The 16,228-nt window shown below is 41.4% G+C and overlaps 1 protein-coding gene across 10 annotated transcripts in view; it reads left to right on the top strand.

The window, feature by feature from the left end:
* The first annotated feature begins 5,952 nt into the window (after positions 1 to 5,952).
* Positions 5,953 to 16,228, top strand: part of EBF2 (EBF transcription factor 2) — a 144,810-nt gene continuing 134,534 nt past the window's right edge. For all 10 annotated transcript variants that reach the window (XM_050910172.1, XM_050910176.1, XM_050910173.1 and 7 more), the window contains exons 1-5: positions 5,953 to 6,083; positions 8,678 to 8,834; positions 9,839 to 9,902; positions 10,194 to 10,249; positions 10,632 to 10,705. In XM_050910172.1, coding sequence (XP_050766129.1) covers positions 5,953 to 6,083; positions 8,678 to 8,834; positions 9,839 to 9,902; positions 10,194 to 10,249; positions 10,632 to 10,705 — 482 coding nt within the window. The remainder of the gene's footprint in view (positions 6,084 to 8,677; positions 8,835 to 9,838; positions 9,903 to 10,193; positions 10,250 to 10,631; positions 10,706 to 16,228) is intronic.

Raw genomic sequence — 16,228 nt, 5'->3', positions numbered from 1 at the left:
GCAATTCTTACATTTTTAAACACTTTAAAAATCAAGTTTTTATCTAGCAAGTTGCTTAAGTTTTGCTGACTTGTAAGCAGGTGAACTGTCCCTGTGGCATCACTTCAGAGTGACTATTCATGTAATTAAAGTTAGACACCTGTTTAAGACAGAGCTGCATTGAGTTGAGTCAAGAAATAAAAATCAGGCCCTTACGGTACAGATGTTTAAGCATAAGGTTAAGCATGTGTATATTGTCAAGTAATTCTTGTAAGACCACTCGAGTGACTAATATAGGTTAAGTGCCAGTGTAAGAATGTTTGTAATACTGGGGAGCACTTTTTATTTGGTTCATATGTTAATGAATGAATTTAATTCTACTCTCCAGTATGTCTGCATTTATCCAGTTGCTTGTGGAGACTCTGACAGCTGGAGTTGGATTATAAGTATGTACCTGGAACTAGAAAGGCTATGATAACCTAAACTTCTCTTCCTGGTGAATATTTTAGATAGTTTATATACAAAGACATATTGAAAAACTGATCTTGATTGCTTTCCATAAGCTGCAAAATGAGAGAGAGGATCCCAGCACAAATATACACCCACTTAAAGTATTTTTCCTGAATGTGCTTGTTGCTTCAAACCTCCATGTGGTTAGAAAAACAAACTTCAGCACTAAGACTTCTCAAATCTGCATTATAAAATAAAATGGAACATACGCTCCCGATGGTAAAATATTATTTGCTAACGTGTTCCAAAAACCATGCTAGGCAAAAGGCAGTAAAAGTATCTTTAAAAAAAAAAAGTTGGATATAAAACCTAGCAGATGTGTTTTTCTGTTCTAATGAAAAAAGCACCTACTTATTGGAATGAATGGGAGACTCAAAAGAGGATCTGATGGATACAATATTTTCTCTCTTTTGGGAAAGATGAGGTGGAGAAGAAGTTATTAAATGTTTACTTACGCATTTGTAAGTTTGAAAGCATTTCTTTGTTCACTGCTTATAAATGTGATCAGTAGAATCTCTGAAACTTGCACATTTTGTGAGCGCTGATCAGTGTGGAGAGTTGCATCCAGTAAATAGTGCCTTTATGATGCAAGAGGGAAGGGGGAGAGAAAGAGGGAGAGACCAGGTATAGCTCATGATCTTACAGCCATAAAACCACGTTTCTGGTTATTTGCTAATGGCATGGGAGGGGCAGGGTGTGTGTGTGGAGAGGATCAATTATTGTATACTTGGGGGTTAAACTTTTCCAGCAATCAAATGGAGGAGTTCTCTTCTGAGAGAACCTGTATGTTGATTATATAAAACCGGGCTTATAATAAGTATAACCAAAAGCACTTCACTGCTTAAGTCCTTGTTTTGCATTTTCCATTCACAGTTAAGAGCTCGATTTGCTTTCACGATTTAGTTGCATGCACCTGAACTGCTTTAAACCTCTCATATTAAAAACGTTTTAAGAAGCTTTTTTTCCTTAAGCTGTGTACGTTCTTGTTTCACTTAAATCGAGGGTCTTGTAAATCAAGAGTAGTCTTGCATCAGTCGGAGTAGACTTCTAATCCAGTTCTGTACGTAGTGCTCTGACTACCCTCCATCCGCTTCTCATTCCACGAGTTCAGAACACAGCCTGTTCCTGTTTCTTGTAGCCACGTTTCTGTTGCAGGGTATCCCGTGCAAGTAAATATTTTGTTTATGCTTATGTTAGGCTCTTGAAAGTTATTTTCGGGGACTTCTTTGTTTGTCAAATACCGTTGTATTGCCAAAAACGTGATTGATGTGTGCTTGAACGTGAATCACTTGCATTGCGAGTGACTTAAAACTTTAAGCTGTTAACAGCTTAAAGGAACATTTGTAACAGGCACATGTATTTTTGTGGTACAGGTGTACCAGAAAAATGAACCTTCCAGTGAGATTACTGGATAAAGGCGGAAAGATTAGTTATCCTTCTCCATTCTGACATTGATAATTTTAACCTACGATTCGTTCCCTTGAGACACCTGAAGGATGGTGGTGGTGAATTCTCACAAATGAATAGGAAAAGAATGAAATGCTTCCTTCTGAGTGTCGTCTTTAGGCGTAGTTTAACTTTCTCATTGACATTTTCTTCTTAAACGTGAGAGGCAACAATAGTAGTTTAAGGTTATGCTTTTAAAGAGCTTAAGTATTATCTTCAATATATACGTTTCTTCCTGCTGGCAGTTGCTAAGATGTGTCGAGTCGTGAAAGTTGACTCTGGTGTATAAAACGACGTTGTTAAAAAGCTACTAACAAAGACGGGCATCTCGCTTTACCACGTCAAAACTGCCTCACCTGTCAGTTTGACCCCGGCATGTGGAAATGAGTGTGGCAGTCTTGAGGGGAATAGCTCTTCCTCCAGAAGGAAATGATCAGCGCTCACCGAACCGGTTGCTTTTTTTTCTTCTTTTTAGTACGAGGAAGAAAATCGCTTTAAGCGATTCACGAGAATGAAAGCCGCGCATCGCGGCGCGTGTGAAAGTTGCGGGGGCGCGGGGCTGCGCGCAGAGCGGCGCTGGTGCGGGCGGCAGCCCCGGGCGGGAGCCCCGGCCCCGCGGCCGCTCGCCCGGGAGGCGCAGGGGGTGCGCGGCCCGACACCCTTCCCCGCCCCGGGGCGGCTCCGCGGCGCGCTAGGTTCGTGCGCGGCAGCCGCCCCGCGACTGTTCACCGCTGCTGATTTAGAGTCGTTTTCACTCTCGGCGCCGCTTGGCTCTGAGAAACCCTTTCCCCAAGTATTTGGTGTGCTCTTGTTTATGTCTCTAAATTGTATTTAGAACTGGGTGCGAGTACGATATGGAAGATACGCTGCTGGAGGCTTCCTTCCCTTTACCGAGGTGTCCTCGTAAGGTCTTGCAGGGTTTTTTCCTAAGCCGGCGCGCTCATCCCTCCCGGAGTTATATTGTACCATTTACCTGCCGGTGGAACAGACTCACTTAGCCGAACCGCAGAAACCTCTGAAGTGCAAACCCAAATGAAGCGGCGGTTGCACTAGTATAAATGCTGCTTTTATTTTACTCAGTGAATTTACATCAGAAGAGTCTGAGAAGATGGGCTTTTCCCAAACTGTATTTAAACCAAGTGCTTGAAATGGGGAATCTAGATCAGGAGCTTATAATTCCACAAGTATTTAAGAACTCCTGTCCTTTTAAGATACGCTGCAAAGGAGAGAAACTTAGTTGGGGGCAGAAAATTCTCCCCCCTGAAAGCGCTTCCTCTTCCAGGAGTCGATGAGACGACCGGGCGCGGGGCTCTGCCGCCCGCGGCGCAGCGCTTCCCCAGCGCTCACAAAGCTCTCCCCCCGCGGGCGCGGCGTGGGGAGGGCGCCCCACGGCGAGCAGCCCCCGCTGGGGCAAGAGGGGAAGGCTCCGTTCATTTGTCCCTGAAGTGCAAAATTCTGGTGGCAGCTGTTCGGGGCGAAGAGAGTGCATCTCCTCTGACCTGCGCCGCTGCCCTCTGACCCGCTATGAATCCCGAAAAGCCAGGCTCCCCGGGGGCCACGGCACACGAGTCCCCATTGTTCCTAAAGCTGGCACGGTCCCGCCGTGCGCGCCCGGCCACGCACGGGGCTTTCTTAAGCGACTAGGCTGGAACTGAATAAGCATCTGGGTTGGATCCGACCGGACTCCCTGTAACGCGTTACAGGGACAGACTCGGCTTTATCGCTAGGAGCGAGGGACTTCAGTTATTAGGAAACATTTTCTCCTTATGAATACATCGGCCAAGGTTAGATCGAGTGGGAATTCCGCCCCCTCCCCTTCCGTCTCTGCCCGAGGTTTAAGAATAAATGCAGAAACGGTCATAGTGGCATTGCCAAAAAATGATCTTAGTACAAAGAGGGGGCTTTTATTCGAGGAAATGTACCCACGCCTATTGCGAAATGGTCCAAAAAAAAAAAAAATCACCATAATATGCCTTACCATCGCCTGTACATTTACATCATATGTTCTTGTTTTCTCACTACTTTTTTTTCCTTTTTTTTTTTGTTGTTTGAATATCTTACCCTGTTTAGTTGGATTGGGTTTTTTTTATACTGAGAAATTGCATCTCAAAGATGCTAAGATCATATCTTGAAAGGTTGGCCTCCATTCTATAACACCATCAAACTGCTGTTGCTTTTCTTGAACGTTAAAATAATGCCAGCCTCGCCTTTTGCTAACCTGGCAAAATCACTTACTGCATATTTATCAATTTGGGGAGGTGGGTTAGCATGGTAAATTTCCTTGAACAAAGATTGTGAGAGATGTATTAGTTCATCCAATAGCATGTCTGTCACTTATGTAGACAGAATAATTCGGAGTCCCGGCTTTGCCCTCAATCGTGCCTGAATTAAGGATACGTTTTTATGGAAGTTTTATGGGAAGATTTTAATTTGCGATTTCTTTTGAGAACTGTATGAAACTCCATGAAAATAATCTAGCATTTAATAGAAAGGTGGCTTTTTGAAATGCAGCTGAATGTGGAAGGAGTTAGGATTTATCCTGAAATGGAAATTATAGTTCTGTCCCGTTAAAAAAAAATAATAAAGCAGGTTAAAGAGAGGAGCTGCACATAATGAGTCAAGGAAATCCTTGCGCTGTCCCTTTAACTACCGAACATCTGATTCCCTCATCTGGCAGATGGTCTCTGAGCACAGATTTGCATTCATTGTCTTGAAATCTGTTTTCGCGTTGGTGTTATATAGATTTCAGAGGCAGATCTATACACAGATCAGAATACAAAAGGGCCAGGAGGAAAATGTCACCAAGGCAGAGTGGTTTAAAAAAAATTGAAATAAATGCAGACGCAGGTATCGTCCTGGTTCACAGCGGGCTGGGCTGGGGAGAGCTCCAACTTCCTTTAATGGGGAATTTTGCCTACATAGGATGTTAGAAGAAGTTTTAAGGCTAGACCTGACAGCTCGCGTATAGCGAGAACTTTAGGGTCTTCTGGGTGCGTTGCAGTCTCTCACTCGCTCTTGCAGGCAATCTCTGCATACAAAGCTCCCGCAGGCATTGCGACCGCGACCCAGTTCGTTCCCTCTAAGCACTTTTTTTTTTTCTTTTAAAAATACCGCGCCTGAAAGCAAACCAGCCAACTACCTGTGCGATTGCTTTATTACAGTATGGAACAGGTTTATAGAGACTGGTGCTTGTAGCACAGTTTAATTGTTATGTGGCGGGACCGTTTGGTGCGGGGCTGACAGGCTGTGACATTAAATTAGAAGTTAGCCTGCCCGGGCTCCTGCTGCAGCGGGGTGAGCGCGGGGCCGGGGCCGGACGCCCTTCTCGCCGCCAGCAGCCGGCCACCTCCGGCCTCGCCGCCCCCCGCCCCGTGGGTGACTGTTGGGAGCCGGGAGCTGAGGCGAGTGCAGAGCGGCTGCAGGATTGCCCGCAGCTCTCCAATCGGATGAGGCTATGCAAATGAAAACCCCTTATTTGGGAGCAGGCTCCTCCCCCTTCCCGGTATGTCTGCTCCCACTGCTGTAACCCATTCATGGTGACCGGTTTGGGAAGGACCGTCTCTTCCCAGGCGTAGTGTGTAATCAGACTCTCTTTAGCTCCATTTCTTCCTTTCTGTTACAATTTATCCCGCTCCTTTTTTTTTTTTTTTCTTCCTGGATTAGGCAGCAATCAATCCTGCTCCCTGTGTCTGTTGAGAAACAGGTGATCCTTGTTAACAGCGATCAGTTTCTGGATGCAGTTTCCTCTCCTGCGTTTGAAGGATGATGATACCAGGCAAGACTGAATCAGCGTAACTTTTACTTTGCAAGAGGAAAAACTTTTTTCCTTATTTGAAGGCATTAAAAACACGTAGCATTTAAAAGCAGAAGAAGTTGGTTTTAAAGCTGAACTTCTCCACTTTCCTGGGATTTGTGTGTGTCAATTTCAAAGGCTGCGTCTTTTTTTTTTTTTTTTTCCCTTTTCTCCTCCCTTATCTCCCAAAAGGAAACTGTTGCTAGTTGGAATAGACTTTTTAAATGTTTGGGATTCAAGATACTTTAGGAAGAGGACCAATTCTGAAAGATAAATCTCTAGGTTCTGAAATGGATTCCGTCAGGTCCTGGGTCAGAAACGTTGGGGTTGTGGATGCAAACGTAGCAGCACAAAGGTAACCGTGACTATTTCTCCCCCGCTTTCCCCCCGCTTTTTTTTTTTTTTTAAGCAAGCCTTTTCTTTACTCCCTGTTGTTTGTATTTGATATCAAATTTATTTTTTCCCTTTCTGTCCCCCTCCCGGTCTCCTCTAGTCAGTGAAAATTCAAGGTAGTACAGCTAGAGCTAGGGAGAAGCACTCCAAAACCGGAGAGCATCAAGAGTCCTAAAATCCAGCGCGGGGATCAGTTGACAGATCGGATCATTCTTTCTTTTTCTGCACAAGGGAGGTGTGTGTGTGGGGGGGTGGATTGGTTGTACCTAGCGATACAGACTACTCCTTCCCGCTTTCTGGGTCAGACAGCCGAATAGGAGTGGACCAAGTTAGAATTAACTTAAATGTAGATCTTTTCCCCCGCCCCCCCCCCGGCCCATCTTGTTTTACTTAATTCAAGTGGCTCTGTAGCTACCGTAGGCATTGGCGAAATCTTAAATCGTGGATTCAAGGCTGCTAGCTGACTAAAACGGGCACGCAGCGAGCAAAGCATGGTTTCGAGTAAGAAGGGGAGTTTGCAGAAAGGGAAGACAGTTTGGCAGTGCCGCGGCGGCAGCGCGGAGCCCTGCGGGCGCATGCCCTGCGCGGAGCCCGGACCCTGCGGGCTTCCAGCTCAGCCCACCTTCAAACCTCACGCTTGGTCGCGCGTAGCACCTGCCTGCGTGTATGAAAGATCTCTGCTGATCTGAAACGCTAGTAAACACACCGAACTGGGGGCTTGTCTGTTTGTTTTTTACTTGTTTGGGCGGGTTAGCCCCCCCCCCCCCTTTTATTTTCTCTTCCCAGCCAAGTCGGCACAGGACCGTTATTCCAGGCTCTTCCCGTTAGGGGTAAGACGATGAAAACCCTTTTAGGTAAAATATTTTTTTCTTCTCTTCGCTCTCTGGATACCTTTTTTTTAAAAAAAAAAAAAAGTAGTAGCATAGGGGAAGGAGAAGGCTAAATTTGGTCCCGGGAATAAGTTGGGTTTTATTTAGTGTAGAGACAAGGTGAAGGGCATGTAACAGCAGATGGAACTTCAAATGAAACAGGGACGTTACAGAAATAGTACATCCATGCTCCCACCCACGGCCTGATCCGTGAGCAAGGTTTTCCAAGTGCTATGGGAGGAGTTATCAGAGTTTTATGAATGTCGATAAACAGTTTAATAAATACGGGGGGGGGGGGAGAGAGGTTTATTCCTGGGGAAACCGAAAGTAAAAGGAAACGGCTCCTAAGAAGCTTCTAATTCGCGGGAGCGGTGGAGATGCAGTCGCATTGTGCTGGGTGGTGGCATCGCCAGGTATTTTTCAGAGATCCTTAACAAACCACGAAGTCCGAGTTCTTACGTGCAGAATGAGAGGAAGCCCCAAACTAGGTGCAGTTGTGGCGGATGTGGTGAGTTCACACTGTACCTATTTGGCAATGGAAAACAAAGGGAAACATCTGTAGTTCTCCGAAAGAGTCAAATACTTTTGCCAATGCAGTGGAGCTATTTTGGGGACTGAAAACCAAAGCTGTTCCTACTCCTAACTTATCTGGCAGATAGACTTAATCTGTCTATTAAGTAATATGGAGGTGCTCATGTGCACCTATTTTCTCTGCAGTAGGTCGAAATCGGCATTAGGGAGAGGGAGCTACAACTAGTTTCACTAAGAAATGTAGCTGCAGTTAGCGATATTGTGGTTACGCAAAAGCGTTTGAATCTTTCCAAGCCGGGAAATGCGTGGGAAACGTCACTGCATTTTCTGCAGTCAGGGACAAGATTTGGGGAAGGGTGAATTAACTTGAGTCTAAATTCTTTCAATTTAAATCAGAAATTGAAGACCCAGGCATTGGTTCAAATAGGTCAGTGACTAAAGACTACATTGACAAACTTAGCTGCTGAGGAAAGTGGATGCTCTGCTTGAAACTAGTTGTCTTTTACCTAAAATGTAGGTGCCCTTAAGTTGACAGTCCGCTTGTAGGAAACGTTTTAAGGTCGCTTGTCTTCTCCTACAGGAAAAGTGAACGATGCTGGGATGTACAGATAGCACTTCCAGACTCTCTGATATGTTACATCTACTTCCCACCCTGCGCGTTGCATTCCAGAAATGAGAGTGACAGGCAAGAAGAAAATAGGTAGAGGAGGAAGTAAAACACTTACTGCATTTAGCAATAACCGATCTCTTAAATCTCTCTGTAAATTATCCTTGTCCTCAGAGCATAACTATAAAGAGATCGGGGCCAAGCCGAAACGAGCGTTACAATGACAGCTTCAAACTTAGGCATCGCCCCTTCCCCCCCCGCCCCGGCTCCGTGTTCGGCCGCAGCCGCTTCCAGCCCTCCCTGCCGTCCCGCTTTGAAAGCGGAGCCGCTGAGCGTGCCCGCGGCGATGGGAAAGCGCCAAGGTCGGGATCGGTGATGACAAGTGACTGTTCGTAACCTCGTGTGGCACTCGCACAAGGTGGACGATTCCCGGCTTTTCTCTGAATGTGTTCTGCCTTCTCTGTTGTTGTTTTGCTGTTACTACTGCACAACCTGGTAATGTCTTTGTCTCTCCCCCCCCCCACCCCATCCCGTATGTTTCCTCCACAGCGGAGTAGCTTTGTCCAGAGCTCACTTTGAAAAGCAGCCACCCTCCAACTTGAGGAAATCCAATTTCTTTCACTTTGTTCTGGCTCTCTACGACAGACAGGGGCAGCCCGTGGAAATAGAGAGGACAGCTTTTGTGGACTTTGTAGAAAATGATAAAGTAAGGCTTGTTATCTTTCTTCTTCCTCTTTTCCTCTCCAAATTTGATCTTCTGCCCTGTTGAGCTGCTAACTTTTAATACCTGTTGCCCCTAACAAAATACAACCAGCTCTTGGTCAGGGGTTCAGGTGCTTTGGTAGAGCCGTTGCCGTCTGTGTGCTGCTGTAGTTAAAAAGGCTTGCAAGCCCCTGCTGTATCGGGGATACAATGGGTATTTCATACACCCACTAAAAAGAGAATAAAAAAATTTCAGGGGGGACAAACGTGCTTTTTTTCCTTTGGTACCTATCAGATCTGCCAACTTTTTAGTACCCTAACAGAAGTGAAATCTGACGTGTAATATGTCATATTATCTGTTGAGCTTGATTATATGTGTTTCTTAAGACTCCAAAGTCAATGGCAAGACTTGAAAAGCATTTGCTTTTGGATTTTAAATCCATGTGTTGACCACTTCACATTGTTTTTACAATTATTTTCTCAGTCATGGACAAGATTTTTTTAATTATGAAGGATGCTCATAAATAATTATCTTCCAGGAAATTACAGTAAAAAAACATGCAAGAAACATCCCTGTAACACAACCTTCAGGAAATAAAAAAATCACTAATGACTCAAAATAACACTGTTGCAAAGTAAAGAACACATTAAAACAAAACCCACTGAGCTTTCCCACTATCAATCTGCTTTATATTAACTGACTTGAAATGTACAAATTTGTCTCAGTGTATTGCCTTGAAAAAATTGAAAGCATAATAGCAAATATTGAGAGCATAATAGCAAATAAGAGAGGAAAAGAAGTTCTTGAACTCCTGCAGGAAAAGATGTCAGCAGTATTTTGTAGTTTGTCCTGGGTCATTCGGAAGGTTAATATATCCCAATCAGTGGATTCACCTCTCAGAATTTTAATGAACTTTGTTGTCACTTCCATCATGATTATCAGCTTTTGCATTTTGAATGTGCCAAGTGTAAGTTCTGGAATAATTTTTTTTTAATTCTGTCTTTCAGGAGCAAGGCAATGAAAAGACAAACAACGGCACGCATTACAAACTCCAACTCCTTTATAGCAATGGTGAGTCCCCTTTCCAGTCACCTTCTGTAGGTTGTACAGTGAGGCAAAGTTTGTAGGTGCTGTCACTATGATTTCTAAAATACACAGAAATTCCCTTGCATGATGCACCTTCAGTGTAGGGATGGGCTCTGAAGTTTACCTGGTGTGGATGGGCTTGGGAAACACACTAGAGGAAACAAAACTAAATGGTCTTTCTGAGGATGTTTAATAAGGCACTAAATGGTGTTGTTCTGATGTTTAGGGAAAGATGCATGTAACAGCATTATTTATTACTCTTCTCTCTCGCTCTAGGTGTCAGGACTGAACAGGATCTGTATGTTAGACTCATCGATTCAGTCACTAAGCAGGTGAGCATAGCTAATATGTGCCGTGCTATCCTGTCCTGCCTCATCCTTCCTTTTTTCTTAACATTGCCCTGCATGTTTTTTCTTCTCTGGTTCATTTTTTGTCTCTTGTTCGTCTGTGTTGCAGACCTTATTTTTGAGGGCAATTGAAAAGCAATGCTGTTAAGTCTCTTTTTTTCCCTTCTACGGATTGTAGGTTTTTATCCACTTTTTATCAATATTTATGTATAAGCTGCTTTCCCTGCTCATAAAGGCTTTGGGGGAAGGTATTTATTTGCAAGTGATGGTGAGCAATGGTAAAAAGCCTTCACCTCAGATCTGAATATTATGACAAGTAAGTAACCCCCTGACGCTACTGGCTTACCCCTTTTCTTAATTTTTGTAGCCCATAACTTATGAAGGACAGAACAAGAATCCCGAAATGTGCAGAGTTTTGCTTACCCATGAAGTCATGTGCAGGTAAGATGACTTTATTAACAGCATATCCTTTGTTAAATTTGTTTCTATGGATGCCAAAATGGCCTTTCTGATGAAGTTGTAGGTAGGGTTTGATTTGTTTGTTTTGTTGTTGAGTCAGAGAGATTCTTTGTGTAGGAAGACTTTCTTTTTACATCTGGGTAATATTTGGTTTGGGTTCAATACAGCTTTTTTGGGTTTTGTTTTTGGTTTTGGTTTTGTTTTTTTTTACTGCAAGAGATTTAGCAACCCCAGGTCCACAGTCTGAGCTGCGCTATTTTTGTTTAAACTAGGCCTTTGTATGCGTTGTTTAAATCGAGACTTTTCTTATGCTTATTTCTTACAAAATTCCTGTTCACGTTTTGAGAATGAGCAGTTTAACTTACAGATTTTTACCTGGAAACTAAAAGGCATTCTTCATGTAATTTCCTCTGGTGAAATATTTTAATTTTCTTAATTTAATTATCATCATTAATGTTCTTTAATTTTGCTTAGTTCTACTCCAACCAAAAAAGAAACCACTCAAACCAAAACACAAATCCTTCTTTTCTATACCATGTAAGCAATATTTAGGGGACTTCCACTTTTTAATTAAAAAAGACACTATTTTTAGCATGTAAAGTTATAAATTAGAGGGTAAAATGAGTTGAGGATGTTTTTAATAACATTTGTTTAAGTCTGAAGTTACATGTAGCTTATGTATGTACATCGTGCTTCCATGGTAACTTATTACTTTTCCTGTTCTCGTGTAATTAAATTTTTTTCAATACATATAACAATGCAAACAGTCAATGTTCTTATATTAAAATGTGTTAAATTGTGCATAGAATGTTCTTTCATAAAATGAAAGGCAAAACCAATCTTCACCTTTATTAAACACAGTTTGTGATTTATTGTATTAGTGGGAGGGGGGTTAAGCTGTTGGACTGTACGTTGCTTCTTTTGATGTTGCAGTTTGCTACTTGATTTTATTGTATTTTTTTTAAAGTAGTCTTTTAAGTTAATATAGTAGTAAGAGCAGCTTATTTGGCCAGACTTCTTGTCAAGGGAAAGTCTCAGTTTCAGTACTTAACAATTATGTCAACTATTCCATTACTTTTTAAATATAATAAGAATCAAGTAAATGTGTAGTGTTTATCTGTTGTGCTTTGCTCTCATTAATTAAGAAAATGAGCATTGTTACTTTTGACCAACATTCACATATGTATGCACAACCACAGCATATATCATATATGAGATGCATCCAGTGCGCTTTACGAGGACCTGTAGATGTAGTAGCAAAGATCAAAGGTATATATGTTACTTTCTGGCACATCTAGAACTTGCGTACGTATTTAAATATATATGCTATCCATATTGTTGAAAGTCTTCACTACAACTAGGGGAACATTAGAGAAGAAAAACCTTTGAATTGCTATGCAGTTGGGTCCTGGTTTGTGATAACAAAGTAACAGTTAGCATACTCCATCTTTCTCCACTCTTCCTGTATAGAGTGCAGTTCTGTTTTAGAAGTTAAAATATTTCAGCAAACACCAGCACCTTCCCATCCAAATGTACTTCTTTAAAATAAAATTAATTTGGCTTTTTCCCTTGCTTCCTCTCCATGCCTTTATAGTATCAAATGCTCTGTTCAGCTTTTCTATAGCTGGCCTCCACTGATGCCTATAAACATACTCCGTGCTTGATTTAAGGTAGTGTTCTACAAATGTAAACCATTATTCCGATTATACTGAACTCTCCTGCTTGATAGATTAGCCAAGGAAGAATTACAACTCAGGGACGTTCTTTCCATGTAAAACACAGATTAGTGAACAAAATCAAAAGCGCTCTGTAACCTAATCAAGACATTTGATTTTAAATGTCGTGTTTTCCTAAAGTATCTCTGAACAGGATGCTGCGTATTCTGGAGAGGCATTACACATATCACTTTGAATAATGCCAAGGGAATGGATCCAACTCTAGTTAAACTTGACATTTTATTTTATTTCTTTTAAGTACAATAATCAAATCTTCCTCATTGTGTGCTGCTTAAGTGGCAGCATCAATTTTTAAAGCCCCTAGTTTAGTTTGCATTAGTAACAGTATATAAAAATTTAATGCACTGTACCCACTCTGCTGTCCAAATTGATGCCTACTGTTTTTAAAAAGAAGGGTCTGCCTGTCTTTCTGCTCCTCTTCTTCCAGTCCTCACTAGTTGAAGGTAGGCTTTTTTTTTGGTATTTTTTTGTATGTAATCACACACGCAGATATTCTCGCTGTATAGAGACAAGTGCATCCGAAACGCCGCATCTTCCACTCAGACAGTGACAGATGCATGCTTAGCAGGAAAGTTGTCTAAATATTGATACGGCTACAACAATCTGTCATATCAATTGAAAGATAAACTTTCAACTCTCAATAATTAGTGCTTTCAGTGAGAGGCTCTATTTATTTATTTGCAGATCTGAAATTTTTCATTTGGGTTATTACGGCCTAATGGGAACTGTTCCTATTAGGTGGGTCTATCTTAAATACACAGTCTTTCCCCCCAACGGTTGGAAATCAAGGTAAACAGTCTCCTCTCCTGGAATAACTTTTTTCTCTTCTTCTTTTTCTTCCAATTATCGACTAAGAGGAAACTAGTTGTTATGCTGCTGCTAGCAACCCCCTATGCCCTCAATGCTCAGAGGGTTAAAAGGTATTATAATTTGAACAGAAGTAGTCTCAGGGCCTACAGCTGGCTAATAACAGAGTTGTATTGAGTGCAAGCAAGCCCCACAGCTGTGACTTTCGCCACAAGGCTCAGACTAGACGGGAGCTCTAATCAGCTGGGCCAGGCGGCCACTGGGGCCTGTGTCTTTATCGGCCAGATGGTGTGAATTTAGACACTTTTGTTATGCAATTGCAGGGAGGAGTTGGGGAGAAGAAAACAAAACAAAGGCCACCATGCTGTGAGCTTATTTGAGTTTGAAATTAGAGACAGATTTGGGGGGGGGGGGGGGGGAAGTTGAGGGCTGAATTTTAAAACCATTTTAGTCAAGTGTGAGGAGGGAAAGGATGCAAGTTTGCCTTTGACATGAGCCTTCTGGAGTATTCAGTTTGTAGATCTGGTGTTGTCTGTGGTAGCTTTTTGGTTTCTGTGTTTGTTTTTAGTTTTTTTCAGGACTGTTCATGGGAAAAATAATGGTTTACATTATGTAGATCTAGTCAGAGGGGAAAGTATAATAAGAAAAGGTGTAGAAAATAGAAGTCTTAGGCCTTGATATTCTTGTTTTAAGCAAATGAGCACCTCTAAAGGTATGTTCCTAGCACAACATTGTAGCAGAAGTGTAAATATTGGTGAAGTCATGCCAATAATTTGCTTTAAGAGAATATTGTAGGCTTGATCCTGGACCACCAGAGTTTGGCATTTTTGCCATTGACTTAAATTGGAACAAGTCAATTCTGTTACAGACAGCACTTCTGAAACACAGTGGAAATGTTAGTGCTTGGATACTGTGATGAAATACTTGGAAACAGGGATTTAAAGATTTGAGAGGTACTTTTGCTAAAATGCTGGGCTGAAGCATCCTCAGTCTTTAAAAGCACTCTGATTTACGTGTGAACTAGTCATTCACTGGAAGTGAGTGACTGTTTTTCTAATGAAGAAATTTTTTCATATATGTTTGGGCTCAAAAAGTATTATGGTCAAAGGGAAAAAAATCTAGCACTCTTAACAAACATGTTACCCAAGTGTGATGATAATGTAGATATTTGTAAAATATTTGGAGAACTTTAGCTGTAAGCCACAGTTTTAGAAGGAAAATTTTTAAGTGTTACAAATGTAAAGTTCCTAACTGCGATAATTATGCAAACTAAAATAAAACAAGATGCACCTATTTCAGAACCCAGCCATGTTGTACCCCAATCTCGCATAATTCATTCTAAAACAGTTACTATGCAAGAAATGGCATCCTCTCTGGGAAGAGTATATGAGCTGATGAGATGTGGTGGAGGTACTGCGGGTGTATTCTGCTTGAACTTTACTGTGGTGTAGTGCAATCAGAAATATTTTTTATGACCATCTGCATAAGTTACACGACTAAAGGATATTTCATTTAGTATTACGGCAAAGAGAGGAAATAACTGCTGTTTCAGCTAGCTGTAAAAAAAACAAAACCAAAACACTACAAAAATATTTAAAAAATTGAGTTCCTTTTGTTGCTTTATTGCAGTGGCATGTAAACCAGCAAGGCATTTATTCCCGGTGTTATTTCCAATGCATTGTTATATTGGACATGTCAGAAGTACATGCCAAACTTATATTCTTCTGAGTGAGGGTTTTCTGCTTTTTGGGGGTTTATTTTTTTTCTTTAGAAAATATCTCACATCTTGGCTTTTAGTACAAAAATATGCAATTCTTTATAAACAATCATTAGGCAGTGAAATGCATGAAAGATGCACTTAAAACAAAGTTGGGAGAAGGAGGGAGTGGGATATTCTCAGCTAGTGTGAATTACCATAGCTTCACTGAAGTCGATGGAGCTATGACAATTTACAGCAGCTAGAGGGTCTGCCCCAGGGATTTTTAAATATTTAGTGTATCCTTTTATTTTAAAAGGACTAGCATTGATGAGTAAGTGGAGGTTTGAGGCAAAGGGAATGTAGAAATGTTGAAACAGTTAGAGCTGCTATTCAAATAGATCTGCGAGTTGTATCTCATCTTGCTGGGCAATTTCAACTTGCAAATGGGAAGTTCCTGGCACACACTGTAACTTAAGGAGAAAAAGCATGCATTTGAAATTTTTCGTATCTGAAAGAGGTTTTTTTGTCTAAGTGCTTATTTTAGGTATTTATAATTGAATATTAGGCATTTCAAGAAAAAAAGCTACTCTTTCATATTTTGTACTGCCTTCAGTGAATTCAAGCGTTTTATTTAATTTTTTTTTTAATTCCTCTGCTTGGAATTGCTCCCCAGTTGGAAAACTGAGGGATTTAGACTGACTTGAGAATTTTGCAAATGTATTCAGCACCTATTAAACCACTATACAAAAACCTAAACAATTTCTTGATTCCACATATGTAAATTTGAACAACCTCAGCAGAATGTGAAAAACATAATTTGGAAAGGCATTTGTGTAACTTAAGGCAGAATCTCATCTGGTGACTTTTGAAGCATACGGGACTTCTGATACAGTCTACTTAACAGTTTTGGATGTCTCCATCCTCCCCCTCCCATGTTAGCTTTCGTTGGAACAACCTATCTGAGCATCAAGACAACTTAAATCTTCTAACAGAGTTCTATGTTACTACAAGTTTTTAAAATTGAGAATTTCAGAGTAAGACCTGTTTTTAAAGTCTGTTAAACTTTTGGTGCTCAGCTGGTGTATATGCAAGGAGCATCACCCATGTCAATGAGTATATCAGTGGAAATTAACGACCTGTCTCTTGATATTTTTTTTTCCTTTTTTGTTTTTTATTATTAAAAATGGGAAAATGAAATGCAGTGGTTCTGTTCTTTCCTGAAGAAGGTTTAATTCACTGGGGTGAAGAACATCAAATAGTTCC

This window comes from Gymnogyps californianus, chromosome 23 (genome assembly GCF_018139145.2).
Source record: "Gymnogyps californianus isolate 813 chromosome 23, ASM1813914v2, whole genome shotgun sequence".
In the NCBI taxonomy this organism is placed as follows: domain Eukaryota; kingdom Metazoa; phylum Chordata; class Aves; order Accipitriformes; family Cathartidae; genus Gymnogyps; species Gymnogyps californianus.
The sequence above is the reverse complement of the archived record's forward strand: the minus strand, read 5'-3'. Positions and strand labels throughout refer to the sequence as shown.